The sequence below is a fragment of the Meles meles genome, chromosome 11 (genome assembly GCF_922984935.1).
Source record: "Meles meles chromosome 11, mMelMel3.1 paternal haplotype, whole genome shotgun sequence".
In the NCBI taxonomy this organism is placed as follows: domain Eukaryota; kingdom Metazoa; phylum Chordata; class Mammalia; order Carnivora; family Mustelidae; genus Meles; species Meles meles.
The window spans coordinates 3,423,733-3,451,117 of NC_060076.1; the positions used below are offsets into that span (position 1 = coordinate 3,423,733).

The 27,385-nt window shown below is 61.3% G+C and overlaps 2 protein-coding genes across 9 annotated transcripts in view; one reads left to right on the top strand and one right to left on the bottom strand.

The window, feature by feature from the left end:
- Nucleotides 1-12,654, top strand: part of RALGDS (ral guanine nucleotide dissociation stimulator) — a 44,242-nt gene extending 31,588 nt beyond the window's left edge. For 4 of the 8 annotated variants that reach the window (XR_006820848.1, XR_006820847.1, XR_006820846.1 and 1 more), the window contains exons 4-19: nucleotides 41-136; nucleotides 940-1,133; nucleotides 1,377-1,822; nucleotides 2,618-2,833; nucleotides 3,118-3,221; nucleotides 3,633-3,717; nucleotides 4,657-4,725; nucleotides 5,158-5,244; nucleotides 5,769-5,801; nucleotides 6,093-6,214; nucleotides 6,346-6,441; nucleotides 6,671-6,872; nucleotides 7,028-7,270; nucleotides 8,321-8,435; nucleotides 10,237-11,148; nucleotides 11,312-12,654. Coding sequence is in view for 1 of the 8 variants with exons in the window: in XM_046023312.1 (XP_045879268.1) it covers nucleotides 41-136; nucleotides 940-1,133; nucleotides 1,377-1,822; nucleotides 2,618-2,833; nucleotides 3,118-3,221; nucleotides 3,633-3,717; nucleotides 4,657-4,725; nucleotides 5,158-5,244; nucleotides 5,769-5,801; nucleotides 6,093-6,214; nucleotides 6,346-6,441; nucleotides 6,671-6,872; nucleotides 7,028-7,270; nucleotides 8,321-8,435; nucleotides 10,237-10,412 (2,284 nt within the window). In the remaining 7 variants the exon portion in view is untranslated. The other 4 variants (XR_006820844.1, XR_006820845.1, XR_006820843.1 and 1 more) reach the window with 4 other exon arrangements.
- Nucleotides 12,655-18,498: 5,844 nt separating this feature from the next.
- Nucleotides 18,499-26,370, bottom strand: CEL (carboxyl ester lipase). The gene is made up of 11 exons (XM_046023313.1): nucleotides 26,192-26,370; nucleotides 24,185-24,335; nucleotides 23,971-24,093; nucleotides 23,611-23,808; nucleotides 22,848-22,978; nucleotides 22,577-22,684; nucleotides 22,343-22,460; nucleotides 21,046-21,232; nucleotides 20,680-20,883; nucleotides 19,374-19,571; nucleotides 18,499-19,033 (listed from the first exon to the last, which is right to left on the bottom strand). Exons 1-11 carry the CDS (start codon nucleotides 26,255-26,257, stop codon nucleotides 18,586-18,588), a joined length of 1,932 nt encoding a protein of 643 aa, XP_045879269.1. The 5' UTR covers nucleotides 26,258-26,370; the 3' UTR covers nucleotides 18,499-18,585.
- Nucleotides 26,371-27,385: the final 1,015 nt, after the last annotated feature.

Sequence of the window (27,385 nt, forward strand, 5' to 3'; positions counted from 1 at the left end):
GTAGTCGGGGGTCAGCCGGTAACCCTAGCCGTCACGGCAGGTACGGTAGACGTGACGCCCTCACGGCCTCCTCTAGATACGGGTGTATCCTCCCTTACTCTGACGAAGACGGCGGCCCCCAGGACCAATTAAAAAAGTGAGTGGACTCTGGGTCTGATGGGAGGGACCCATGTCTCCCAGCTGGGAGACATCTGGGGCTTTGGTGGGGGCAGAGCCCTGGCCCCCACGTCTGTGACCGCTGCTGGAGGGCCGCGCTGTGGGGGCCTCTCCTGCAGGAAGACGGGAGTCAGACCGTTGGGGAGGCTGGGGGCTGGAGGCCAGGGTTGGGCCCTGAGGCCACGTGTCCCCACCACTGCCTGCCCCAGCCCTGCCTGCTCTGCTGAGATCCCGGGGCCACCGGCTCACATGGGGGCCTCACGCCTCAGTGTCCCAGGCCAGCTGCCCTCCTGCAGTTCCCGAGAATAGTGTCAGTGAGAAGAGGAGACCCCACGTGCCTGGAAAGGGGTCGGGCAGCCATCGGAGCAGGGGCTAGGGGTTGCAGGGCCATGAGAGCCCAGGAGGCTGGGCAGAGGGACACTGCCTGTTCCCTCCTCCCTTCTGCAGTGCCTACCGTGTGCCCCAGGGCTGGGACAGAGCAGACGCTGCGCCCCCTCCCCACCTTCCTGGGGTTTACGGTGCAGCAGGAGGGACCCCAGATAGACAGAGGAGTGGGTCAGGCCCCCTGGGGAAGGCAGGGGTGCTCACATCAGAGATGAGGGCTCCCTCCCATGGAGACTGCCGGCTCGCACCTGCTGGCCAGACCTGCCCCTGCCTGGATGGCCGGTGGGGGTGGGCGGGGCAGGCCTGGCCTCTGGATGGAGCATCCCCAGGGGTGCCCCGGGGGCCGTGTGGAAGGAAGGGCCAGGCCACTGACGCTGCCGCCTGCCCGCCTACGTCCAGGGCCATCTCCTCCATTCTGGGCACCTGGCTGGACCAGTACTCGGAGGACTTCTGGCAGCCCCCAGACTTTCCTTGCCTCAAGCAGCTGGTGGCCTACGTGCAGCTCAACATGCCCGGCTCTGACCTGGAGCGCCGTGCCCACCTGCTGCTGGCCCAGCTGGAGCGCGCAGAGCCCGCGCAGGCAGAGCCCGAGGGTGAGAAGGCCGGCCTGGGTGCCTGGGGGGGTGTGGGGAGGGGTGGTTGCCGGGCCCCACAGGGACGAGCCCAAGGGCTGCTGCGGGGCCAGGAGCAAGGACTGGGCTCAGAGCACCCAGCGGCTGCACCGTCCGTGGGGAGCCGTCCCGCTGAGGCTTCCTTCCCGGCTGCGGCTTCTCTGGGAGGCCCCGGGCTGAGCTCTGTATCTGCAAAGGCACATGGAAACGTCTCTCCTCCTGTAGCTCTGTCCCTTGCGCCAGCGCCAGCGCCAGTTCCAGAAACAGCTCCAGAACTAGAGTCCGCTTTAGCACCAACTCTCCTGCCTACTCCAGAGCCAGACACGGCTCCAGCACGGACTCCAGAGCCAGACGCAGCTCTGGCTCCCACTCTAGAACCAGACGTGGCTCCGGCTCCGGCTCCGGCTCCCACTCCAGAGCCAGATGCGGCTCCGGCTCCCGCTCCAGAGCCAGACGCGGCTCCAGCTCCCGCTCTAGAACCAGACGCAGCTCCGGCTCCCACTCCAGAACCCGAGCCATCTCTGTCTCAAACTCTAGAGCCAGGGGCAGCTCCAGCGCCCGAGCCTCCCTGGCCTTCAGCTGTGGCTGCAGAAAATGGGCTGAATGAGAAGCCTCACCTCCTGGCCTTCCCTCCCGACCTGGTAGCAGAGCAGTTTACCCTGATGGATGCGGTGAGTGCCTCTTCGTGCTGGGACAGGGCAGGGGCACCCCTTCCTCTGGCCCTGGGTCCATGCCCTGCCATAGTCCGGTCCCCAGCTGATGTCCTGCTCTAGCTCCCAGTGCCAGGAGGACTCACTGTGAGATCCGCGGACTGGGGACATAGAGACGGGACCCTCCCATCCCAGCCTGCGGGGACTGTGGATTACACGAGGGGCACAGTCGAGGGCTGGGTGGGGCCTGGCCTATTTGGTGGGGGAGCAGAGCTCCCCGAGGGGCTGCCTGCTCCCTGGGTCAGCCCCCCGATCTGCCAGGAGGCCTCACTGGCCTCGGCACTTTTTAGGCACCTGCTGTGTACTAGAGTTTCTGGCAGAAACCAGAGCCCGAAGGTATGGCAGCCACAGTGGCCGTGCACCTGGACGGGGTGGGGGGAGAGGACCCAAGGCTTGATGGGGGAGCCGGAAGTGCCCCCTGCTCTGTGTAGCTGTGAGGCCCCTTCTGGTGCTTGGAGTCGGTGAGGGCAGGCTGCTGGAAATGCTGGGCTCTCTTTCCTCCAGCACGTCATCCTGGGCCACTCATGTGCCGGACGCATGTGGTAGGCAGAGAGCAAAGCCCAGACACACACACACACACACACACACACAGACACGCACGCACGCACGCGCGCCTGCAAGGCTCCAGCCACATCCTGCCCCACATCGTCCGCTCCCGAGCTCAGCTCTGACCCGGGGCTCCGCCTGGGACTAGGGGAGCAGGGATCCCGAGCCGGGGTGTGGCACAGCTGGGTGACACGCCCCCCTGGTCCCCAGGAGCTGTTCAAGAAGGTGGTGCCCTACCACTGCCTGGGCTCCATCTGGTCCCAGCGAGACAGGAAAGGCAAGGAGCACCTGGCTCCCACCGTCCGCGCCACCGTCACCCAGTTCAACAGCGTGGCCAACTGCGTCATCACCACCTGCCTCGGGGACCGGAGTGTGACGGCCCGGGGCAGGGCCCGGGTGGTGGAGCACTGGATCGAGGTGGCCAGGGTACGCCTCCGAGGGGCCCTGGGGAGCCCCTGTCTCACTTGATCTGCCCTCAGCGTGGTGATGCGGCATCCTGGGCCCTTCCTTCCCTGGGGCACGCCAGCCTCGACTGGCATATCCCGCCGCCCGGATGCTCACTGCCCCATGACTCCCTCCTGTGGGCTGCGCCAAGATCCCCCTCCTGGGAGTGCTGCCTCCCCGGGCTCCGCGGGCATCCGTCTCCCCCGGGTCGGGAGCTCCCAGCCACGGGGACCAGCCACGTCTCAGCCCTGCTTTTCCTCCCCCAGGAGTGCCGCGTCCTCAAGAACTTCTCATCACTCTACGCCATCCTGTCCGCCCTGCAGAGCAACTCCATCCACCGGCTGAAGAAGACGTGGGAAGAAGTTTCCAGGTGGGCGGGCCTCTCTCAGCAGGAGCTCCAGGGGGAACCTGGGACCTGCCAGGGGTCGGCAAATCCTGGGCCAGCGAATCCTGGGTCAGCTGGTGGGGCCTCCGAGTGTCCATTGGCCTTAGGCGAGCAGTTCTGCCTCGGGACTCAGTTTCCTTATCTGTCAGCCACGAGATTGGGCCACACTGGAGATTTTCCTGGGTTTACTCGGCAGCCACACTACTCTGTCCTCTTGAAATCCAAATGGGTTGGAACAGAGCCCCACACACAGAGCTCCCCTCCCCGGGCCTGCAGAGCGGGACCCTGCGTGGAAACCACCCATCCGGGCAGTTCAGGGCCTTGGGCTCTAAAATAAAATGGATTAGCACGCACCCCCGTGTGTGCCATTCCCAAGTCTGTCCTCCCTTCCCACAGGGAGAGCTTCCGAATCTTTCAGAAGCTGTCAGAGATCTTCTCCGATGAGAACAACTACTCGCTGAGCAGGGAGCTGCTCATCAAGGTGAACCCTGGGCGGAGGAGGGAGGGTCTCAGCAAATGGTTCTTTGAACGATTCCAGTCCTGTCTTATCTGGACTCTGGAGAGTGGGATCTTTTTGGTTCCTGGCCAGTGGGGGGCAGTTTGGGGAACAGGAGACCCTGGTAATGGGATGGTGGGGGAGCAGTCGGGGGACGTTCCAGAAGGGATAGGTGAGCTGGCAGGATGAGCAGGTGTCCTGCTTCCTCCAGGCAGGTGGCTGGATGGGGTCGGAAGTGGGGGGCTCCTGTCCGCACGACAGCTCAGGGGAGGGCTCCCTGCCTGCCTAGGGCCGGGGTGCTACAGGGGAGGCCAGAGGCCACATCCCAAAGGGGCTGCCTGCCTTGGGTCCAAATGAGCAGACCCAGGATGCAGCTGTGGGTACAGTGGGGGGCTCCTGACTTTGCCCCGGGCCAGACACCACAGACTCCCAGGGAGTCTTGCTAGGCTCTCCCCACAGGGCCTCCAGTTCGCCCGAAAACCAGTTAGCGGGAGTAGGTCTCCCGCTGGGAGTGAGGGGCCCACTGTCCTCTGAGACCTTGGGCGAGTCCCTGCTCTCAGAAAATGGAGGTGTGATGAGCCTGGGGTCCCTCTGGTCTCTGGACTCATGGGGAGGCAGTGAGGCACAAGGAGAAAAGAAATGGGCGTGAATTTTGTGCAGGGCTTCACCCCGGGGCGAACGAGGGAGAAGAGCGACAGGAACAGGTGTGGGATGCAGAGTCCCGGGACCCGGGAGACCCCCGGAGGCGGGTGTCGTGCTCATCCGCACTCTGCAGACAAGGGAACAGGCTCAGGGAGGGTGGGCTGCGGTCCCACGTTCTGGCACCGCGTTTGTACCAGTGACCAAGGCCCAAGGTCAGGTCTGTTGGAGGGGAAGCTGGGGAGGAGAGGAAGGTCTCGCTGACCCTGTCCTCAACCCTGGCAGGAGGGGACCTCCAAGTTTGCCACCCTGGAGATGAACCCCAAGAGAGCCCAGAAGCGGCCGAAGGAGACGGTGAGTATGAGCGAGGCCTGGCCTCCCCGCGAGGAGAGGAAGGGCCGCCCCCGCCGCCCTCCCCCAGCCTGCGGCGGCAGTGCATGACCTGCCGGCGAGACCGGACCTCCTCTGGGCCCTGTGAGGGCCGCGCCCTGACCTGCTGCTGTCTTGACGCCACTGGTGGCCGCCGCCAGAGCAAGGGCCTGGGAGCGCCGGGCTTGGGGCGGGTTTAGGGGTGACGAGGGTCCAGAAACCCCAGAACCTCGGTGACTTGACAAATGCCGGGCCTGGAAGGTGGCTAGGGGGAGCTGGGGGCCCGTGGCTACTAGGCAGGAGTCTGGGGGCGGCAGCTGAAGGTCCCCGGGCTGCTCCGTGTGGGCGGCCGGGGTGGAGGCTGCGGCCGAGGGGGGACTCTGGTCCCGGCTCATCGGCCCTGCCTCCCGGCCACAGGGTATCATCCAGGGCACCGTTCCCTACCTGGGCACGTTCCTCACGGACCTGGTGATGCTGGACACCGCAATGAAGGACTATCTGTATGTGAGTGAGCCCTGCGGGCCCGGCCGGGGTGGGAGTGGGGCTGGGGTCCTGGAGCCCCGGAGGAAGGTGCCCCTCACTGAGCCTTGAGCTCTCAGCGCTAGGCACACCTCATCTGAGAGCCCCCGGCCACCCCCGTGCCCAGCTCCCCCGTGAGTGGAGAGCTGGGTGCCCAGCTGGTGAGGCCTAGAGCTGCAGGAGGCTTTGGCCCCGCCGCTCGCCGTCTGTCCTCAGGCCGTGGCCACAGACGGAGAGGGGCCGGCCGTCCAAGGTCAGGCACCGGGGTGGCCAGGCTGGCCCTTTTTGCCACAGGCCTCAGTCTCTCCTGTCCTCAGAAGTTCCTTAAGGCTCTGCCCGTCCCCCACCCCCACCCAGCCACCCCCAGATCCTGGGGGCTGCCCAGAGCCAGGGTGCGTGCACCCACCCGCCCCCTGGTGGTGCAGCCGGGAGTGCAGCCTGAGGGGGGCTGAGGGGCGGTCCTGGGCCAGGGGCCGCTTTCTGAGGGTCGCTGGCTGTTGGCTTTTCAGGGGAGACTGATCAACTTTGAGAAGAGGAGGAAGGTGAGCCCCTGCAGCCCCTGCGTGTCGGCGGGGGTGTGGAATCGAGACCCACCGGGTAGAATGCTGGGCTGCATCCCGCTTCCCCTCGTATTCCTGGGGCGGGTGTGATACGCAGAGGCGGAGGGCAGGTGCGGGAGGCCGGACTCAGGGATGACTTCCTGGGAGGGCTGTTTGGACCCGGCTCTGAGAACAGGGTGGGCCTGGGCAGGAGTAGGGGGGGGGGGTTGCCCCGGGGCCATGCCCAGCGCCCCATCCATGCCCACGCTCTCCTGCCCTGCCCTCTGGCCCCAGGAATTCGAAGTGATTGCCCAGATCAAGCTGCTCCAGTCGGCGTGTAACAGTTACAGCATCGTGCCCGAGGAGCACTTCCGGGCCTGGTTCCGGGCCATGGAGCGGCTCAGCGAGACGGAGAGGTGCGTCTGCGCAGGAATCAGGCGCGCTGGGCGGGCTGTGGTGCGGGGTCGTGGTCGGCGCTGGACTGACTGGGCCAGGCAGACCTGGGTGCACCTCCCCGTAGCCTCACAGCCACGCCTCTGTCCCATAGCTACAACCTGTCGTGCGAGCTGGAGCCCCCCTCCGAGTCGGCCAGCAACACCCTCAAGGCCAAGAAGAACGCGGCCATCGTCAAGCGCTGGAGCGAGTGAGCGCCCGGGGCTGGCAGGACGGGCTCCCTCCCGGCTCCACGCAGCCTCGGGCTGAGCGTGCCTCTGCGTAATAGGGTGACCCTGATCCATCACCCCGAGGGCAGGGAACACGGGCCTGGTGACTGACCGAGCGCTTGGCACAGAGGCTGCACTGTGGTGTGGAGCGGGCAGGGGCGGGCTGTGGCCCCAGGGGAGGCCCCCAGATGAGCCGATCCTTCCACGCAGCCGCCAGGCCCCCAGCGGGGAGCTCAGTAGCAGCGGCAGCTCGCACTCCAAGTCCTGCGACCAGCTCAGGTGCGGCCCCTACCTCAGCAGCGGGGACATTGCTGACGCCCTCAGCGTCCACTCGGCCGGCTCGTCCAGCTCCGACGTGGAGGAGATCAACGTGAGCTTTGTCCCGGAGTCCCCCGACGGTCAGGAAAGAAAGGTGACTGCCACACCCCCTCCCCCCGGGGGCTAGATCCCCACTCCCCGGCCCCCCACAAGTGGCCAGGAAGCCCCAGCGCCTACACGGAGCTCTTGGGGTCCCCGCGGTGCAGGGCACTGGCCAGGGCGCGCCTGCTGACCGTGCCGTCCCCACAGTTCTGGGAGTCGGCCTCCCAGTCGTCCCCGGAGACCTCCGGCACCAGCTCGGCCTCCAGCAGCACGTCCTCCTCCTCGGCCTCCACCACGCCCGTGGCCGCCACGCGCACGCACAAGCGCTCCGTGTCCGGGCTGTGCGGCGGCGGCTCCTCACTGCCGCTCTACAACCAGCAGGTGGGCGACTGCTGCATCATCCGCGTCAGCCTGGACGTGGACAACGGCAACATGTACAAGAGCATCCTGGTGGGTGGCCGCCGCGCCCGGGCCGAGCTGCCACGGGGCTGGGAGGGGCCGGCGAGAAGCTTCCCCGGAGGGCGAGTGCCCAGGAGAGCTTCACGGAGGAGGCGCCTCAGGGGGAGCGGGGTGGCCCAGGGGTTGGAAGGAGCAGCAGGAGGCCCGAGGTCAAGGGCTCAGGGCTTGGGTCTGGATCTCAGAGGAAGACAGAAGCTGCCGGTGGTTGGAGAGGAGGGCGGCCCGCGGGGACTCGAGGCTTCTCTGTGGGGGTGGGCTGGGGCCAGGAGGTGCGGGAAGGCCAGTGGGGAGGCAGGGACCGTGGCAGGCTGATGGCCGTGGAGGTGGCCAGACCACAGAGGTCCTTCAGGGCCTGAGACCAAGCCAAGGGGCTTTGTCTCCAGACAGTGTGTCTGGAGAGTGGGGGCGGCGGGGGGACTCATGCTCCGGAGCTCAGGCTGCAGAGGAGCCACGTGCAGTCCCCAAAGACCCCCCCGATCTGCTCACACCGGGCCAGGTGCCCCGTGCCACACCTGCCCTGTGCTGAGCTTGACTGTCATTAACGGTCACTCATATGACCCCGTGTCCAAGGCCTGTCTGCACTGTGACCTTGGGGTCGAGGCAGGGGGGTCGGCCCACGCTGACCACCCCTGAGCCTCCAGCCAACGCAGACCTGGCACAGAGGCGGCCCCGGGCTCCTCTCTTCCCTCCAGGGCTGGGCCTAGACGCTGTCTCTTCCCTGCGTTCATTGATTCCCTTGTCCGGCGGGGACACCCTCAAGGGGAGCCCCCGGGAGCAGGCAGGTTTCCGAGGTGGCGTGGGAGGAAGGTGGCGGGCTTGTAGGAGGATGGGGGGGGCAGAAACAATTGGGAAAAGCGCCCCATCCCTGCACAGAGGCCTCCCGGGGCAGGACGAGGTGGAGGGGCCCCGTGGACCCGGCACCCAGCCCGAAGCTGAGCCTTTGTCTGCAGTGTGAGGCATCTCCAGGGGTCCCCAGGGCTGCCCGCTGCGGGGGGCTTCTCCAGGCCCTGCACCTGACGGTCTGCCCCTTCCCCGACCCAGGTCACCAGCCAAGATAAGGCTCCGGCCGTCATCCGCAAGGCCATGGACAAACACAACCTGGACGAGGACGAGCCGGACGACTACGAGCTCGTGCAGGTTATCTCCGACGATCGGAGTAAGTCCGGGATCCGGCTGCATGGGCCGTGGGAGCAGCCCCACACCACAGCCCTGGGCCCGGGGCCCGCGTTCCCAGAACCCCGCGCAGCCACGCTGGGGGTTGGGCGACCTCGCACGGGCGCCATCACGGCCCCTGGCACGTGCGTGCCCTTGGCTGGACGTGAACAGGCTGCGGGAGGCCGAGCTCCAAGCGAGCGGCACCACGCGGGGAGGGGAAAGGCTCTTCCTCCGGGGCCAGGCAGCCCGGGGGCCGCTCACGGGAGCGCCCTGGCTGAGATGGGGCACGAGTGCTTCAGAAGGAATCGTGCCCGCGGTGCACCTGAGCCTCAAGTATGTTAAATCCATTCACGTGTGACATTGTCTGCGTCCGCTGGGGCCGCTGTGACGCGCCACGGTGGCCGGGTCGGCGGATGGACTGAGACATGCGGCTCCAGCGCACAGCGCGGGCGCCGGCAAGATGGGGTTCTGGCGAGGGCCCTCGTCCACGGGGCAGACGGCCACCTTCTGGTGTCCTCACGTGGCAGAAGGGGCGAGGGTCCCCTTTTATAAGGCGTCCGTCCCACTCCTGACGCTCCAGGCCCACGACCGTATCACCGCCCAAAGCCCCCAGCGTCTGGGTGTGTGGATTCCCACTGATTTGGGGGGACACATTCAGACCACAGCAGACACGAAGCCCAGGTTCTGAGGGGCCCCGCTCGGTGGGTGAGAGCTGGGAAAGTGGCAGAACCAGAGCCAGCACAGACTAGGAGGCCGACGGCGGGCCTCAGGGAGCTGGGGCACGGCCCTCACGTCGCCTGCGGTTTCCTCGTCCCCACAGGGAGGTAACGAGCCAGGGGCTGATCCATACAGACCTCTAGGGACGTGGGGCTCTGTTCTTTCCCATGAGCTGCCAGCCATTAGCCCAGATGATTCCTGGCGACCCCCAGCATCCCCAAAAGTCGTTTCCGGAACCCTCTCTCACCTTCTCGCACCATTTTGGTAGGGTTGGGGGGAACAGGGCAGGTACAGCCTCCATCTCACAGGACAGGAAGACTGAGGCCCAGGGCAGGGTGGGGAAGGGGAGGCGGGGCGAGAAGCTGAGTGACAGCAGGCTCCTGTCCACAGCAGACGGGAGAGGAGGAGCTGCCCGGGGGGCGTGGATTCCCGGGACCCTGACGCAGAAGACCTGGGGCAGAACCTGCCCTTTGCCAGCCCCAACCTTGGTCCTGAGTAGGGCAGGACTTAGGAGAGGTGTTCTGGATTCTAGAAGTCTTCTGGCTCGAAATCGTGGTCAGTGAAGGCAGTCAGGCAGCGGGACGGAGGGCCCTTTGCCAACTCCAGACTGAGGTGGGGACTTGTGGAGTCAGAGCCCCTTTTCTTTTTCTTTTTAGAGAGAGAGCTTTTTTTTTTTTTATGTTTTATTTATTTATTTGTCAGAGAGAGAGGGAGAGCGAGCGAGAGAGCACAGGCAGACAGAGAGGCAGCAGAGGCAGAGGGAGAAGCAGGCTCCCTGCCGAGCAAGGAGCCCGATGTGGGACTCGATCCCAGGACACCGGGATCATGACCTGAGCAGAAGGCAGCCGCCCAACCAACTGAGCCACCCAGGCGTCCCCAGAGTCCGTTTCCAAACAAGAGTCGTTGGCTTTCCTGAGTGTCTCCTCGGCAGGTGTCATTCCGAGGGCTCATCGGTACTCCTGCTGTTGGATTGGGGGGGTCTCAGCTCTTTGGCTCAGGCCTGCCCTGGGGGGCCCTCAAGCGGTGGCTGTTCTGTGGGGCCCTTGTAAGCATCTGTGACCCTCTCCCCGCCCTTCTCCCACCAGAGCTGAAGATCCCTGACAACGCCAATGTGTTCTACGCCATGAACTCAACCGCCAACTATGACTTTGTCCTCAAGAAACGGACCTTCACAAAGGGGGCAAAGGTCAGGCACGGCACCAGCTCGACTCTGCCTCGCATGAAGCAGAAGGGACTCAAGATTGCCAAGGGCATCTTCTAGGTGGTCTCCTGCGCTGGCCAGCCACGGGACCACTCTGTCGGGCGCGGGCTAGCTGGGTGACTAAGCACTTAGAGACACCAGTGGCCCAGGCCGGGCGGGGACCTTCTGCCTGACCTACCAGCTCAGGCCACCCCCAGACTCCAGGTTCACCCTGAACCTCTCCTGCTGCCGGGATTGACGCCTGCTGTTTGCTGGGCTGACCTGGCCTCCCGTGGACCACTCGCTGCCTTAGGTGCCTTCCGCTCTCTGGAACCAGAAGACTAGCTGACTTTTGCCAAGGAGCGCGGCCGACGGCCATGGCGCCCCGCCTGCCGCCGCGCTCCGCCCTCTGTGCACTTCCCCCGCACCTGCTCAGGTGTGGGTCACTGCCACCTGTGCCCAGGGGCACCCCAGGGCACCCACTCATCCGCTGGGTCTGACCACTGCACTTCTCTCCTCATGCCCACGGGCACTGGCCCGTGCCCTTCTCGGGTCCTGGGCCCTCTTTCCACCATGCTAGCCTTTCCCAGGCTGCACCAAAGATTCCACCGCCGGGGCCAACAGAGCGAGGGCGTCTCACCCACCCCCGGCCCAGCCCTCCCCCGGGAGAGGAGGGCGGGGAGCCTTTCCACAGATCACACTCTTCACCCGGCGAGCGGGGACGGTCTCCGCCGAGGCCCATTGCCGTTGACTCTCACTACACTGCAGGTGCCATCGGTCGCTGCGCGCTGGGCTCCACGAGACCACACGAGACGGGGTTAGTGGGAAAGGAGAATTGGGGGTACGGGGAGGGGTGTTGAATATTTGTATAAAAGGCAAAAACAAAAGAAGTTTACCAGTTGGGGAGGGGCAATATTTATTTGTTGTAAATAGCAAATGCTAGACTTGAATCTTGTATTAAAATCTGGTTTCTACTGTAGCTTGGGAGTTGCGGTTTGGTTCTTTGACTTCCTGCGCTCGGATAAACGAGATACAGACTCGCGTTCTGTGTGCAAACAGGAGATGTTGCATGGTTACCGGTTCATCGTATGCGGGACAAGCGAGAAGAGCCAGCTGCCTTTCTTCCCACTGACTTAAGGAAACGTGCGGGCCTAACTTTGCAGGCTCACCTCGGGGTCATTAAGCTGGGCACTGAGCTGGGTCAGCCCCCCAGCACCCTTGGCGTTCGAGGTTAGAGGTGCTTTCAAAGGGCTTAGCAACAAGCCCAGAAGCCTGGGTGTCTTAAAAAATAGCATTTGTGGGGCACGCAGGTGGCTCAGTTGGTTAAGCCTCTGCCTTCAGCTCAGGTCATGATCCCAGAGTCCTGGGATCGAGCCCCGCATAGGGCTCCCTGCTCGGCGGGGAGCCTGCTTCTCCCTCTGCCTCTGCCCCTCCCCACCACCAACTCACCAGAGCTCGCTCACTCTCAAATAAAATATTTAAAAAATAATTTCAAAAAAACATTTGCGAGAGAAAATTATAGAAGCAGCAGCTCAGGGGTCAGTCTCTCCGTGGAGACCATTTGGCTGCGGGGAGAAGAGGATCAGAATGAACCATCTGGAGACTCTGGAACACTCCCCGCCCAGTACACAACAGCCAGGGGAGTGCTTGATGACAAACAGCCGTGGGACGTGAGCGATGAAGGAGGTCGCTACCAGTCCGCGCACTGACCACCAGGGCCGTGGGACGGAATCTTCAGTCCCCGAACAAGGGACGCATGGCGTGACGTAGTTTGGAAAAGTCACTATAGAAACGGTGGATGCAGCTCTCGGACAACAGAAGTGAGCCTGGAGGAGGGGAGACTCGTTTCCAGAATTACCGCATTGTCATCCTCAGTATCCCGTTCCCAGCAAACTACAAAGCGCACGGAGAAATGGGAAGACCGTGCTGCTACATAGGAAAGAAGAATTTGGCAGACTTCCCTGAAGAAGTCCACGCATCGAAGTTACTAGTCAAAGACAGGAAGTTGACTGCCTTAAATATGCTCGGTGAGCTAAAGGAAACCAAAGACAGCAAAAAAAAAAACCCCAAAGGAACTCTACGATGTAAGAACAAATAGGAAACTTAACATTGAGAAGTTATGAAAATGAACCACATAGAAATTCTGGAGCTATGAGGCACCGGGGGAAGGGGGGTCTCCGATGGGTGGACATCTGCCTTCAGCTCAGGTCATGAGCTCCAGGTCCAGGGATCCAGCCCCATATCAGGCTCCCAGCTCAGTGGAGAGTCGGCTTCTCTCGCTCCCTCTGCCTCTCCCGCAGCTTGTGTGTTCTCCCTGGCTCTCTAATGAATAAATAAAATCTTAAAAAAAAGAAATTCTGACAGTACAATAATTGAAATGAAAAAACTCACCAGAAAAAAAACGAAAAATTTGCACAGGCAGAGAAAGAATCGGTGAACTTGAAGATAAGGCTGGCGACATTGTTCTCCCTGAAGAGCACAAAGGGCAAAGAATGAGGAAAAATGAACAGTCCCCTCCAGGAGTTGGGTGACATCAACAAATTAACAGCATCTGGATACCGAGAGACCCAAAAGAAGAGAGAAAGGAGCAGAGAGATTATTTGAAGTAATGATGGCTGAAAACTTCCCAGATTTGATGAAAGACTACATCTACACATTAAGATGCTCGATGGACTTCAAGCAAGAAAAACTCAAAGGGACCCACTCTCTCTTCAGGGTGAAGGGAAATGAGGACATTCCCAGATAAAGGAAGTTAAGGGATTTTGTTATCCGTAGACCTGCCTACAGGAAATCCTACAAGCAAACCCTTCAGGCTGAATGAAAGAACACTAGACAGTAACTGAAAGCCATAGAGAAAGTAAAGAGCTCAAGGAGAGGTAAGTAATAGATCATTTAAAAAGCCTGTATTATTTCACTTTAGGTGTATAACTCCTTTTTTCTATATAATGTAAAAAGCAAATTTGTAAAACTGTAAATCTGTGTTCATGGGAACAGGATACATAAAGGAAGCGGGGATGGAAATTTACAAGAGCTGAGTGTATACTACTGAATGAACGTGGTATTACCAAACTAGGTTGCTCTAAGTTTAAGATGTTAATTACAATCCCAAAGGTAACCAATAAAATCTTTTTTTTAGAAATACATACAAAAAGGTGGAAGGGAATTAAAAGGGTGCACTATAAAATAATCAGCTAAATCCATAAAAAAGCGGGAATGGAAAAATTGAACAAAAAGTATATAGGACACGCGGAAACAAGGAGCTAATGGAAGAAGGAAGTCACCAGTAATTAAATATAAATGGGTTAAAGGTTCCACATAAAAGGCCGAGTTTGGCAAAATGGATTATAAAAACAGGCTCCACCAATATGCTGTATTCAAACAGACTCACTTTGGTTTGGGGGAGCTTTTTCTTAAGATATTATTTATTTACTTGTTTGTTTGCTTATTTATTTAAGAGAGAGCTCAAGCAGGGAGGAGAGGGAGAAGCAGGCTTCTGATAAGCGGGAAGCCTGACGTGGGGCTCCATCCCTGGACCCCTGGATCATGACCTGAGCCAAAGGCAGATGCTTAACCAACTGAGCCACCCAGGTGCCCCCAAAGAGACTGCCTTTGAGAGAAATCTGCAAAAAGGTTGAAAATAAAAAGGGTGGGGAAAGATATTCCACCAGAACAGTAAACAGCTGGGGCGGCTCTGTTATCTGACAACATTGATTTTAAGTCAAAAAGCTAACAAGAGACAAAGAAGGTCAGTATGCCCCGATAAAAATTTCCATTCGTCAAGAAAAAAATAACAGTTATAAACCTCCATCCCTAAAGCAAAAACTGACATCTTTGTAAAGCGAGTCGGAGACTTGACTACGTGGCTTGCAACAATGGCTGGGAGAATCCGGGTGGTCGATGGCTCGGGACAGAGGACTTAAACCACACTGTCAGACCCGGCGCACAGAGGCGGAGGCCTTCACAACGGCAGCCGGGCACATGAGCTTCTCAAGGGCACATGGGACATTCCCCAGGACACGCCATCTGTGAGGCCACGAAACAAGTCCTAATAAATCGTAAAGAGTGAAATAAACGAGTGTCTTTTCCAATCAAGTGGTGTAGAAGCGGAAGGCAAGGGCGCCTGCGGGGCTCAGTTGTTAAGCGTCTGCCTTCGGCTCGGGTCGTGACCCCGGGGTCCTGGGATCGAGCCCCTCATTGGGCTCCCTGCTCGGCGGGGAGCCTGCTTCTCCCTCTCCCCCCGCGCACTATCTCTGTCTCTGTCAAATACACAAAAAGCAGCAGCAGCAGCAGGCAACGGAATGTGGAAATGAAGCAACAAGCCTTTTAATAACCCGAGGGTCAAAGAAGAAATCAGGAAGGACGTCAGAGAATAACTTGACACAAGTAGAAACAAAAACGCAACGTACTGTAAGTTACGGGACACCGCGGAAGCAGGGCTAACGGCGGAATTTCTAGCAGCCGATGCCTGTATTACACAAGAAGGAAGATTTCAAGTCAGTAACGGAACAATGCGCTTGAAGGAACTAGAAAAAGAACCACCAAAGCCGACAAACCTTTTAGGGAAACCGACCGAGGGGAAGTGTGGCGCGGGACTCTGCCGGGAAAGCAGGAACATCCCTACCAACGGCACAGGAACGAAAGGACTGGGAGGAGGTGCTGTGATAACCGTGTGACCCCGATAACCCTCGGACAGTGACGCCCGCGGGAAATGGCTCCAGCCATCGGGAGGGCTGGCGTTGTGACGCGCCGCTGCGCGGACGGACCTTGGAAACACGGCGGTCCCACTTCAGGTAGCTCTAGAAATATCCAGAGCAGGCAAACTGAGGGGCACAGAAAGTGGAAGAGACTACCAGGTGGGGGAGGGGAGAAGGGAGAACGGGGTGTTATTGATTAATGGGTACAAAGTTTCCGTCGGGGGTGATGAAAAGTTCTGGAACTCGGTGTGGTGATGTTTGCACAACAGTGTGAACGGTACTAATGTCACTGAATCGTGCTCTGAGAAGTAGCTAAATTGGCGTGTTTTATGTTGTATATATTTTATGCTGGTTTTTTTTTAAAGATTTTATTTATTTGACAGATAGAGATCACGAGTAGGCAGAGAGAGAGAGAGAGAGGAGGATGCAGGCTCCCTGCTGAGCAGAGAGCCTGATATGGGGCTCGATCCCAGGACCCTGGGATCATGACCTGAGCCGAAGGCAGAGGCTTGAACCCACTGAGCCACTCAGACACCCCTTTATGCCGGTTTTTAAACAATAACGTTTGCAAGGACCATTTCCTGACCCAGTGCGGCGGCTGCCTTTCTTAGCTGCCGAGGAAGAGCGAGCATTTTCTGCTTGTTTTATTGGGGTTTAGGACAAGGAACTTAAGACCAGTTAGGAACTTACAGGTTTCAGGGTTAGATTTGAATTCCATCAGGGTGGGGATTAGGATTGTAAACAGATCAAAACAGTGCAACATGGGAGGGAAAAGGCCAGGGGGAGGTTCTTAGCCAGTGGACTATGGTCAGGTGGGACTCTCTGGGGTCCATGGTCAGCCCTTACCTGAACTGGAAACCTCCGTCCGTAGACAGTCTTCTGAGCTTGCTTTGAATCCAGGGGAAAGATTACAAGCCAGCCTTAAGGCTTCAGCTGAGCCTGATTCCTTAAGCACGTCTTCTGCCTGTCCCCTAGGAGTCCCACCTCCCTGCAACTCTTCATATCATTGGTTTTGCCCAGAAACACTGCAGAAGCCCCTACCCTGCCCACCTCTCTCGGCCAGGCACACGGGGGCCACTCATCCTGGCTGGGGTTCACAAATCCCAGCTCGGGGCTGGTTTGTGAGGATAAGGGTACGGAGTCCTGCCCGTGAAAGACCACCCCGTCCCCCTCACTGGCCAAGATGAATTCCCAGACCATGGGGTTCTGAAGTCCACCGGATCGGGCAATCACCAGCTCGTGGCCACGGTCTTGTTGGTACCGATTTGTCCTAAAAGGGAGCTAGGCCAGAGCCCTGAGAGCTTCCAGCCCCCTGCGATGGCCATGTTCTTTGTCCAACTCTGTGATTTGGTTATGTCGTGGAGGAAGTGGGTGGTTCGAAACTTTCCTGCAGGGAGCATTGAAAAATGAGGCAGGGGAGGCAGGGGGAGGAATCCCGCCAAGATGCAGACCCAAGGACACAGAAGTGTCACTAGGGTGGTAAGCAGAGGCCGTCCTCAGCGTCCCCAGTTGTCCTCTTTGGGCATCACCATTAAAGGTTAACATAGGGGCGCCTGGGTGGCTCAGTGGGTTAAAGCCTCTGCCTGCGGCTCCAGTCATGATCTCAGAGTCCTGGGATCGAGCCCCGTAGGACTCCAGGACCCTGGACAGCTGCCAGCCGGCCCCTCAACGGTGCTGGGGGGGGGGGGGGTGCGCAGCTTTCACTTGGCTTTTCCTCCATATGGTCCAGGACTATAAATGTATTTTCTCTGCCTTATGAGCTCTTAACATTCTCTTTTCTCTTGCTTGCTTATCGTAAGAAGATAATTTATAATACAAACACAAAGTATGCGTTAATCGTTTGTGCTACCTATGAAGCTTCTAGATGTTACATTTTGGGGAGTCAAACGTTATATGTGGATTTCTGACGGGGGGGTCGGCTCGCCCAACCCCCATGCTGTTCAGGGATCAGCTGTATTTCCAACCCCATGCTCTGGCTATGGGCTGTAAAGGTAAAAGCCTGAGGAATTGTGGGATGACCCGAGAGCGGCAGGTGTCCCCCAGGCCCCCAGACATCCAGCAAGGCTGGCCTTCGCCAGAGAGGCCTTCTCCGTGCAGCCCGGGGGCTGGCACACCCCGGACCCCAGTGCCCCCAGCCGTTCTGACGCGGCCCAGCCCTCCCGGGATGCGATTTTCTGAATGACAGGCAGGCACAGCTGCGCTTTCCCCCAGTAAGGGCTGGAAGTGCCCGTCCCCGGGCCCGTCTGGGGCGGGTCGGAGGCCATGGAGGGTGAGGTTTCTCGTGCAGTGCCAGGAGGCTCCTGAGGGCAGGCAGAAACACTGAGAAGTCGTGCGCGAACTGCTGCGGCAGAGGAGGGACCCACTGTCGATCCCTGTGCTTCCGGTGGCCAAGAGCAGGGACGGTCACCAGAAGAGGCCCACACTGCCACAAGGGCCCATCCCCTCAGTCTGCGACAAGGAATCCCCTCTTCACCCCCGAGAGCCCTCGACTAAGCCGGGAAGCCCAGTGTAGACACGGCGGTCCCAGGCCAGCCCGACTGCACCCTCCTTCTTGGGGGGCGGGTTTGCCCCTGTGCAGCTGGGCTGCATGGCGGCCACAGGACTCAGTTCCCCTCCATCTGCGGCTAGAGAGGGAAAGCGTGCTGGCCGCCTCGCGGGGGCTGCTGTCTCCAGCCCCACCCCCCACCACCAGGCAGAGCCGCTTAGGACTCCAGAATCTTCTCTCCTTTGAGCCCTCAGCACGGCCTCACAGAGTCGAAAGAATGGGTGAGGGGTGGGGAAGACACCCCCCAACATCGTTTCGAGCACTAGCTTTGGAGTTTCATGATCTGAGGTGTATGACCCCTTCTTGGCGTCCCCGATCCCTCACCATGGCCATGGTGACCTCGGGCTGCTTAAGTTCGCCGCCCAATGAAGGATGCCCAGACTCCCAGATGTGGGAATGACCCTGACCCTGACCTCCGCCTCCCGCCCCCAACTCTGCCAGAGCCACCCAATGCCCAACCCTCTTGCAACTTTTGCTTCTGACCTTCCAGTGGGAAGCTCTGTTCTCTCGGCAACTCGCATCCAGCTCAAAGCAGAGTCCGTTCCTCCTCCCAGGCCAGGTGCCCAGACCCCAGTTAGAACACGGAGGCCCCTGCCGAGCCTCAAGGAGCTGGTGCCGCCCGCTCCACCGGTCCAGGGGAGGCAATAGCCCCCAGAGCCCAGGTCCCCTCTCACCTGTGCCCGCCGTGCCCCCTGGGAACCAGCAGCCCGGGGTGGGGGGACCCGCACCTGCAGTCCAGTCCTGCTCTGACAATTCACGTCTTCAAACCTGTCTCCTCCCCTCTAGAGGGAGGGTCGTTCCCCAGACATCCCGGAGCTTGAAGACTGACGGACCCCAGGGGAAGGCGGTCGGCCCAGCGGTGGGGTCTGAGCCTGAGAGCCCTGCTTCCTCCAGCTGCGGCCTTGGGAGCAAAGGAAGGTGCCAGACAGACAGATGAAGCTTTATTCGGGAGGAGCTCTGGAGGGGAGGTAGGCCCCCCCGGGGCTCACCCTATGGCTTCTTAGGGCCGAGGACATTAGAAGCCGATGACTACAGGCATCTGAGCTCCCTCCGAGTCCCCGGAGGGGGGAGCGGGGGCGGCCTCCGAGTCCCCGGAGGGGGGAGCGGGGGCGGCCTCCGAGTCCCCGGAGGGGGGAGCGGGGGCGGCCTCCGAGTCCCCGGAGGGGGGAGCGGGGGCGGCCTCCGAGTCCCCGGAGGGGGGAGCGGGGGCGGCCTCCGAGTCCCCGGAGGGGGGAGCGGGGGCGGCCTCCGAGTCCCTGGAGGGGGGCGCGGGAACAGCCCCATTTCCGCTCACTGTGGGCAGGGCCTCGTAGGTCAAGGTCCAGTAGCGCAGGTAGCTGGCCCTCAGGTGCGTCTTCATGGAGTTGCCGTCCATCTTCTTGGTGATTTCCAGGTAGTTGCCATTTTCTATGCTGTAGGGATCCCAGCTCGTGGGCACAGCCGAATGTCCCATGTTGGGGTCTCTGCAGGGAGGAAAAAGTCTTGGTGGGGCTGGGGACTCCCAGGAGGCTGGAGACCTGTGTCCCTAGCCCCCCTGGGCCCTGGCTTGCCTGGACAGCCCTCCCCGCTCTGCACCGCCCTTACCATCAGGGCCCCTCGCAGTATGGTGCCTTGGCACTGGCTGGGCACGAGGAGCCCCTGGCGGTGCTGATCTCAGGGCCCCAGGCAGTACCCCGGCCTCACAGACAGACAGAGGTACCGAGGCTGGGGGAGCTTAAGTGTAAGTGAGGGAAGAGAGGCTAGAACCCAGGCCCGCAGGGCCAGGCGGTAGGGGCTCTGGGCTCAGCCTCACGGCTGCCTTACCCAGTTCTAGCAAAGTTGGTCCAGTAGGCGATCATGGTCTTGGAGACCGTCCTGTCTTGGGTCCGGTAGCCTAGGGGGGTGGCGAAGGGCTTCCCAAAGACATACTGGAGGTCATCTGCGTGGTCAGCCCCCACCCATTTGGGGTAGGTGGGCATCCGAGACGGGTGGGAGAACACATAGGTGTAGGTTTTGGCACTCCTGAGGAGGGAAGGGGAGAGCACCCACGTTGGCAAGGTGCTCACCTGGGGCCACCCAGCGCAGGGCTGGGCTCCGGAGGGAGCCATGGGGGGAGCAGGAAAGGGTCTGGGGAATTCCCACAAGCCTCGTGAAGAAGTGGGGATGCGGACACCTGGGAAAGGGAAAGCCGTGGGCCAAAGCCACGGATTCGGGGCATCTACAATTTCAGTTGTGTTGATAATTCGCCTCCACCAAACCCACTAAGGCAGCTTTCTCCTGCGATTCAGTAGCAAGAAAGATCTTTTTTGCCCTGCAAGTGAATTTGCATCTTAATTTAATTGAACAAGCTATATACCTTCTGATGTTTCCCTTTTTGCCTTGACTGACAGGAAGCTCGGAGCTACATTTACTGCTTAGCTGCTGCGGAGCTTTCTCTAGATGCCAGGTATAATATTGCCTTCTTACTTTTTAAAAATTCTTAACTTTTGTTCCATTTCATTGGCTATTATCATATAGAGTTTTTTTTTTTAAGATTTTATTTATTTGACAGAAATCACAAGAGAGGCAGGCAGAAAGAGAGGAAGGGAAGCAGGCTCTCCGTTGAGCAGAGCGCCCGATGTGGGACTCGATCCCAGGACCCTGAGATCATGACCTGAGCTGAAGGCAGCGGCTTAACCCACTGAGCCACCCAGGCGCCCCATATAGAGATTTTTAATGTGGTCCCAGGCCAAAGTTATTTTGAAAGTAGGTCAGGTTGAAACCCACAACAGAGACCATCATCATCCAGGGTTCTTTCCTTCTATGCGGCAGAGGGGAAGGTCGACCAGCTCAAAAACTTTTCAGTGGGAAGGACTGTGGGGTGAGAGAGGGCACAGGGTGCCGGGCTGGCCAGAGGATCGCAGGGGGGGGGGTTTGCAAAGCCCCCTGAGGCTGGGAGGTAGGGAGGGGCCCCCTCAGGTCTTCTCAGGCCTGGATAAAGCAGATGGCATAGGCCCGGGGGGGACCCAAGCCCGGCTTTCCCAGGCCTCGCAGCCACCCATGAGCCACCCTCCCGAGAGGCCTCAGGGCTCAGGTGCTCCATCCCAGGTGGGTGGGTCTCCCCAGGGAGCCTCCCCACCCAGGTCCTCACTTGGCATTGGCTCTGTGCTGGGCCACGGCAACCTCGGTGGGCACCAGGAAGAGGACGTCGGTCTCCAACTCCACCACGGTCTTCTTCTTGGTCTCTTGGGATGCGTCGAGGGCCCAGGGCTCAGTGTAGATGTCAAAGGTGGTGTTGGCACCCCTAGGCCCCTTGGTGATGGTGAGCCCGCTGACCAGCTTGTAGAAGTCCTCTCTGCAGGGACCACGCCAGCACCGGACCCTCTACCCAGAGCCAGTGGGAGGGTATCTGCACCCCCACCCAGTAGAGCGCCCCAGACGGCCCCCCCAGCCCCGGGTCTGACCTCTGTCAGCCACCCCTGGGCACTGCCCCCCAGGCCCTGCACCCACTGCTTACTCCGTGACCTCCTGGCTGTTCTTGTTGATGGCGGGCACGTCGATGCTGGCAAAGATGTGGCCGTCCATGTTGTTGGTGCCCGCTATGTAGTCGATGTCGGCTGTGTTGGTGTACAGGTTGACGGGGTCATCGGGGAGGAAGTCTCCGTCGACGACAGGGAGGAAGCCCAGATAGTGCAGCATGGGATCTGGGTGGGAGAGAGGCGGCTCTGACATGGCCTGTACCCAGACTCGACTCCGGCCCCACCTCCTGCCTCCTCTGACCCAGACCCGGCTTCTCCGGCCTCAGCACCGCCGACATGAAGGGTGGGATAATCCGAGGTCCAGCCGCATCCCTCAACCCGCGGGACGCCTGTGGCACCCCTTCTGCGGTTGTGAAGATCAAAACTGTCTCCCAATGCGGTCATGCGTGCCCTGGAGCAGAACCACCCAGGTGGAGCACCACCGGTCTAGAGCCCAAGGCTGTCCTCCCTCCCTCCGGCCTCTGGGAGGAAGATGGGGAAGTCATTGAGAGGACCGAGGGAGAAAGAGGCTCAGTCCCTCTCGGGGCTGGGTTCCAGCGTGTTCGCCAGAAACTGCGAGGTCCTCATCGTCCCACAGACCCCCGAGCTGGCCCCTAAAGGACTGCAGAGCTGGCTCAGGGCACGTGGAGGCAGCGGGCTTCAGGAGGCCCAGGCCGGCTGCTTTTCCTCCCAGCTCACTGCCACCTGGTTGGCAGGTGGGGCCGCGTGTTCGCTCTGCGTCCGCTTTGCTCAGGACCTATGGTTTGATTGGCATCAGGTAAAGACGCAAATGATGGGGCCTCTTCCTTAGGATCAGAAGGGTGAGCAAGAGCTACTCCCAGACCCTGGGCTGTCAGGGTCCCCGGCGTTCGGGCCCAGAGGAGCAGAGCTGGGAGGACCAGAGGCTCCTGTGGGTGCTCGGTGGGTGCGGCTGACGGCATGAGTGGCAGGGGAACAAATGACCATCTAGGACAAAGGCTCTTGGTTTTGGGTCCATGAGTTTCCCCAAAATTGTGCCCAAATGACCGCGGATGTGTGCCTTGTCGGGGGGTGGAGCCCACGTGGTCATCTTCTTCTCCAAGGGGTCGTGACCCACTGGGGTACAGAGAAAGAATGTCTCCGCTCCTTACGGCCGGGCGACTGAGCCTGCGAGGGTGCTGGGGCAGCAGGCTGCCGAGCGAGGCCAGCCATCCGGGGTCGGGCCAGCCTCAGAGCCGGCAGCCCCTCTCTTCTCCAGGAGCCTGGCCGTCGCCCGACCCCAAGCCCCCCGGGGCCCGCCCAGCAGCCTCCACTCACACTCCATGCCGGCCAGGGGCATCTTGTAGGCCAGCGTCAGGGCGCGGGGGTCGGTAACCTTCAGACACCTGGCCATCTTGGCGGTATCGTCCAAGGGGCAGCCCACCTTCTCAGCGATCTGGAGTCGGGGTAGGCATGTGGGTGAGGCCAGTGCCCTGGGCAGAGGGTGCTGCAGTCCAGGACAGAGTGGAAAGGAGGGAGGCCCCTCCCCTGCCCACCACAGCTCCTCCTTACCCTTTTGGCCCAGAAGAGGGGGTTCCTCTGGATGGCCCATGGGCACAGGGCCACGCCACTCTGGCTGATGGCTCGGCGGATGAGGCCCTTGTTGTAGGGAGAGAGGGTCTGCAGCACACACAGGTCCCGTCACCAAGGCCTCACGCCATCTGTCCACCCCGGGCTCAGCCAAGGACACCCCACGCATCAGTTCCAGACCCTCTCCTCCCTGCCCCCAGGGGCTCCCTCCCACGCCCTCGGGGGCAGGTCCCACCTCCGGGGGCCCCCAGACCTGCAGTGAAACGCTGGCGCCTCCAGCTGACTCCCCAAAGACAGTGATGTTGTCGGGGTCCCCCCCGAAGGCTGCGATGTTCCTCTTCACCCAGGCAATGGCCATGTGCTGATCCCGAAGGCCAAAGTTACCTGGGGGCAGTGTGAGAGAGGGGCCTCCGTCAGGGACCTGTGGCCGGGTCTGGGGGTGCCAGGGCCTGGCCCACAGGGGGTGCACAGTGCATGCGTGTGGGCTGAGAAGGCCCTCGACTGCGCACAGACCCTGGCGGAGCCCCAAGACGTTGGATGGTGGGTCTCCTGGAGGCTGGCCGGGTGGGGTGCTGGGACAGGCGAGGGGCTCAGGCGGGGGGTGGGGGGGGAGCGAGAGAACCGGTCTGCTCTTCTGTCTCCCTCCCTCCCACAGCCCCCCTTGTCTGTCTGGCTGTCCTGCAGCTCCCGGCTTGCCCCGGCAAAGTCTTATCTTCTGTGTCTTTCTTTCCCTGGGCTCCCTGCACCTGCTCCCCAGGCCTCTGGGTCCCACTCTGTCTGTCTGTCTGTCTGGCTGGCAGCCTCTGTTCTTTCGCTGCAGCAGCCAAGGGGCTCCTGCATCTCACAGCGCCTCTCCAACTCCCTGGCTCCGCTAATGGGATTCTGGGCCTTTCTAGGAGGACTGGCGGGAGCTGCTCAAGCGCGGTGGGAGCTGAGGCGCACCCCCGCCCGGCTCAGGGCTCACGGGGTGCGGCGCACTCGATCCCCCCGCCCCGGCGCCCGGACAGCTGGCGGACCTGGCAGGTTGGCGTCCCCAGTGCTGAGGAAGCCCAGGGGCCCGACGCGGTAGTTGAAGGTGACCACAATGACGTTGCCCCGCGTGGCGATCTCCTCCCCGTCATACAGGTAGTTGCTGAGAAAGTTGGCCCCGTGGCCGGACCCCATGAGGAAGGCACCTCCGTAGATCCAGATCATGACGGGCAGGTTCCGGGAGACTAAGGCAGAGCGGAGCAGGCCCGGTCACCCCAGATGCCGCCCCCCTCCCCCGGCTCCCTCCGCACCCTGTGTCGATCGCAGGGAAGTTCGGCTCCGGAGCCCCGCAGACACGAGGGCAGGGCCCCGGGGCCACCTGTGGGGTGCGGGGAGGGCGAACCCACCTTCCTTCTTGCCCTGGGGGACCCAGATGTTGAGGTAGAGGCAGTCCTCTTCCCCGTAGGTGCTGTCCTGGGTGATGGTGGCCTGCAGGCACCGCTTCTTGAAGTCCTTGGCCTTCAGGGTTCCTGCGGGCGGCCCGTGGGGCAGGTGTGAGGACGGCAGCCGCCCCACGGCCCCCCCAGGCGCGCGGCCTCACCGGCCCCTGCCCTCTCCCACCTTGCCAGCCGGGGTGCCGCTGGGGGTTCTCCAGGGCCTTCGGGGGTGCAGCGAAGGGGATGCCCTTGAAGATGTCCACATAGTCGCCAAAGAGGCCAAGCTTCTTGTTGACACCTTCCACGAAACCTCCTTCCGTGTACACTGCGCCCAGCTGGGGGTAGAGGCCGAGGCTCAGGCAGGCCCTGGGGGTCTCCCGAATGGGGGTGGGCGGCGACCTGAACAGGCTCCCCAGAGACAGCTTCCAGCAGGGGCCAACGTGCCCCTGAGCCCTGTCATTTGCCTCATTGCTAGAGGCGCAGCTTTCTGCCTTGGTCCCGGACCCTGAGGGTGTTCCGCTTCCTGAATCGGGGCAAGTTGGGTCAACCAGTGTGTTCCGACTCCGGGGAGCCTTCCGAGTAGGCCAGGGGAGGTGGGGTAGAGGTCTGGATCTCGGCGACGGCCAGCTAGCTGTGACTACGAGGCTGTTTCTCCATCTAGAAGATGGGCAGCAGACACGCCCGTGTGCTTCCCTTGTGTCCCCCGCCCCCCACCGTGTCCAGCAGGTCTCGAGTCAGTGGCCTGGTGCCAAGTCCTCACAGCCTTTGTGCTCAGTGCTGAGAAAGCCCCTCACCTCCCCCCACCAGAATCCCTGCTGTGCACCCAGCCCTGGCCCGGAGCTGGCCCCACGCGGTCAATGCAGCCCATCTTCAGGAAGGTTCTGGGGCTGGTGCTCATCTACCCCTTGTCACATTAGGGAACTGAGGCCTGCCTGCTTGAGGTCACCCTGTGGGAGAGCCAGGCTCTCACCCCCTGCTGGGGCTGCCTCCCCATCTGTCTGGTCCCGTGGCAGGGGTCTGCTTCCTGGCTCTCACCTGTGCTAGGTTCCAGGGGGCCAAGGGCAGGGCAGCCCCGCACTCCTCGGCCCCGCTGGGGTCTCAGCACCCTGTAAGGTCGGGGCTAACAGGGGAGCGGGGAGGCTGGAATTGGAGAGGAGGCTGGAGCAACTCTCGCCAGGTGCCTCAAGAGGGCGAGGCGTGGGTCTGCTCCCCCAGCGCCCCCCCACCCCCCGCAACTCCCCCTGCCAGGAGAAGCAGCCTGGTTTCAGGCCTCCAGGCATCTTTTCTGACAGGCTTCCCGGCTGCTGGGATGGGGCAGCAGGCCAGGTCAGTGCCTGGGGACTGGGAAGTCACGTCTCAGAACGGAGACTGGCCTTAGGGCCCTGGGTGAGGGGCAAGGAGGGGAGGGGGGACACTGGCTGCTGGAAGGGCGGGAAGCAATCCTGGCCCTTTCTGCCCTCAGAGAAGCCTCCCCCCACCGAAGAGAGTGACCTCTCAGGGCCAGCACCTAAACCTCCGGGGCCAAAGGGCAGGCCCCAGGGCAGCTGGAGGAGGGTGGACACCACGCGGCCACGTGTCTGTGGGGTTTTGATCCTGAAGTCCTCTCCCCGCCCTGCTCCTCAGACTGCGGCCGATGGCGTACCCGCCCCGGGCAGCCTCCTGACTCTCCAGCAAGCCGGTGGGGACCACCCTCTTGGGACCTGGAGGTTAGGTTGGGAACCACTCTGGGGTTCCAGGTTTCTGTTCAGCCATTGGTGGCTGTGTGAGCTTGGGTGACGGCTCGTCTGCTCTGGCCCCTTCTATGAAAAGGGACATCGACCTCTCTGGAAAGAGCCAGGGGGGTGTTGGGTCCCCAGACTCAGCAAATAAAGACTGAGGACTCCCAGTTGCCTTTGAATGTCACATAAATAGACTTTTTTAGTGTACGTATATCCCAAATACTGCATAGACCATACCCACACCCAAAACTTCGTGGCTTGTATGAAACCGGATTTAATTTGGCATGCTGTACCCTGCAACGGGAACATACACAGAACATGTAGTGCCCAGGAAATGCCATTTTGACCGTTGGGGTTTCTCAGGTTGGCTCTTCCTGCCCGTGACCCTGCCTGTCCTCCCTCCGCGGTGCCGTCCCATTCCCAGGTCTCACTCAGCAAGAGGCCAGTGGCCCCTCTGCTGGGCCCTCGCTTACCTTTGCCGCGCTCACGGCTGCGCAGCAGCAGGCGAGGCCCAAGACGACCAGCCCCAGGTGCCCCATGGTGTGCGCCAGCCTGTGTGCGGCCCTCCCTCCAGCCCACGGGTACTTATGGGGTTGGAGCCGGCCAGGACTCAGTTGGCAGCTGCCCGCAGAGGGCCCCTTTTCCCTCCTCCTACCTCAGCCCCCTCCTCCAGCCTGGCCACACTCCAGGCAGTGTCCCTGGGGCCAGGAGACAGCCTCTGTTGCCAGCTACCTCGGGCCGGGCCAAGGTCGTGCAGCAGGCCATGCGCGTGCGCACACGCACGCATGCACAAACACGGCGTGGGAACAGGCGATCTTTCCCAGCGCTGGCTGCCCCCGCGGCCCTGGTGCCACAGCGCACCTGTGCGGCTTTACTGCTCACTTGGGAGCCGAGGCAGATGGCACAGGGCACAAGGTCGCCAGGCCGTCGGCTGCCTGGGTGAGCAGCGCTGTGTTCCGGCTCACTGATTTACGGGGACTTGGTTCTGCCTTCAGAGAAATGGGCATGTTTGGTCTCTGTGGCCTGCCTGCCACCCATCCCCAGCTCCACAGTGGGAGCTTGGAGGGAACTGGGCATGTGACTCTAGGACACAGATGGCTAGGTGCCACTCGTCAGCCAGTGTGGTTGCCCCTTGTTCTCGAGGGCCCGCTGGGTGTGCAGTCTGAGCCAGACGTGGGGACCCCCAGCAGCACAGGGGATCGGAGTGCTGGGACGGAAGACGAGAGGCTCAGGCGGAAAAGGCAAGGGGGGAAGTGGGGCTCCAGCCCAACCCTGAGGGCTTCCTTAAGGAAAAGGAAAAGCCAGGCTTTCTGGCCACAAAAATGGGCCACAGCAAGACCCTGGGGCAAAGCCAAGCGGAGACGGAGACTGAGCAAAAGAGAGCAGAAGGGACGGAGACCGAGAGAGAGAGAGAGAGAGAGAGAGAGAGAGTGTGGGAGGGAGAAAACTGAGCACAGAAGTAGGGGCAACAGCAAAAGCGGCCAGTTCCCTGTGGCCGTGCAGAGCTCTGGTCACCAGGGGTGACTTATGAGAAAAGGCAGGCCACCAAGGACAAGGCCTGTGATGGGACCTTTGAGTTCGGCTGCCCCCGGGGTCACAGCTCACCGAGGATGCCCAGGCCCTACTGCACGACCACCTCCAGGCACACTCGCGAGCCAGGGGACAGA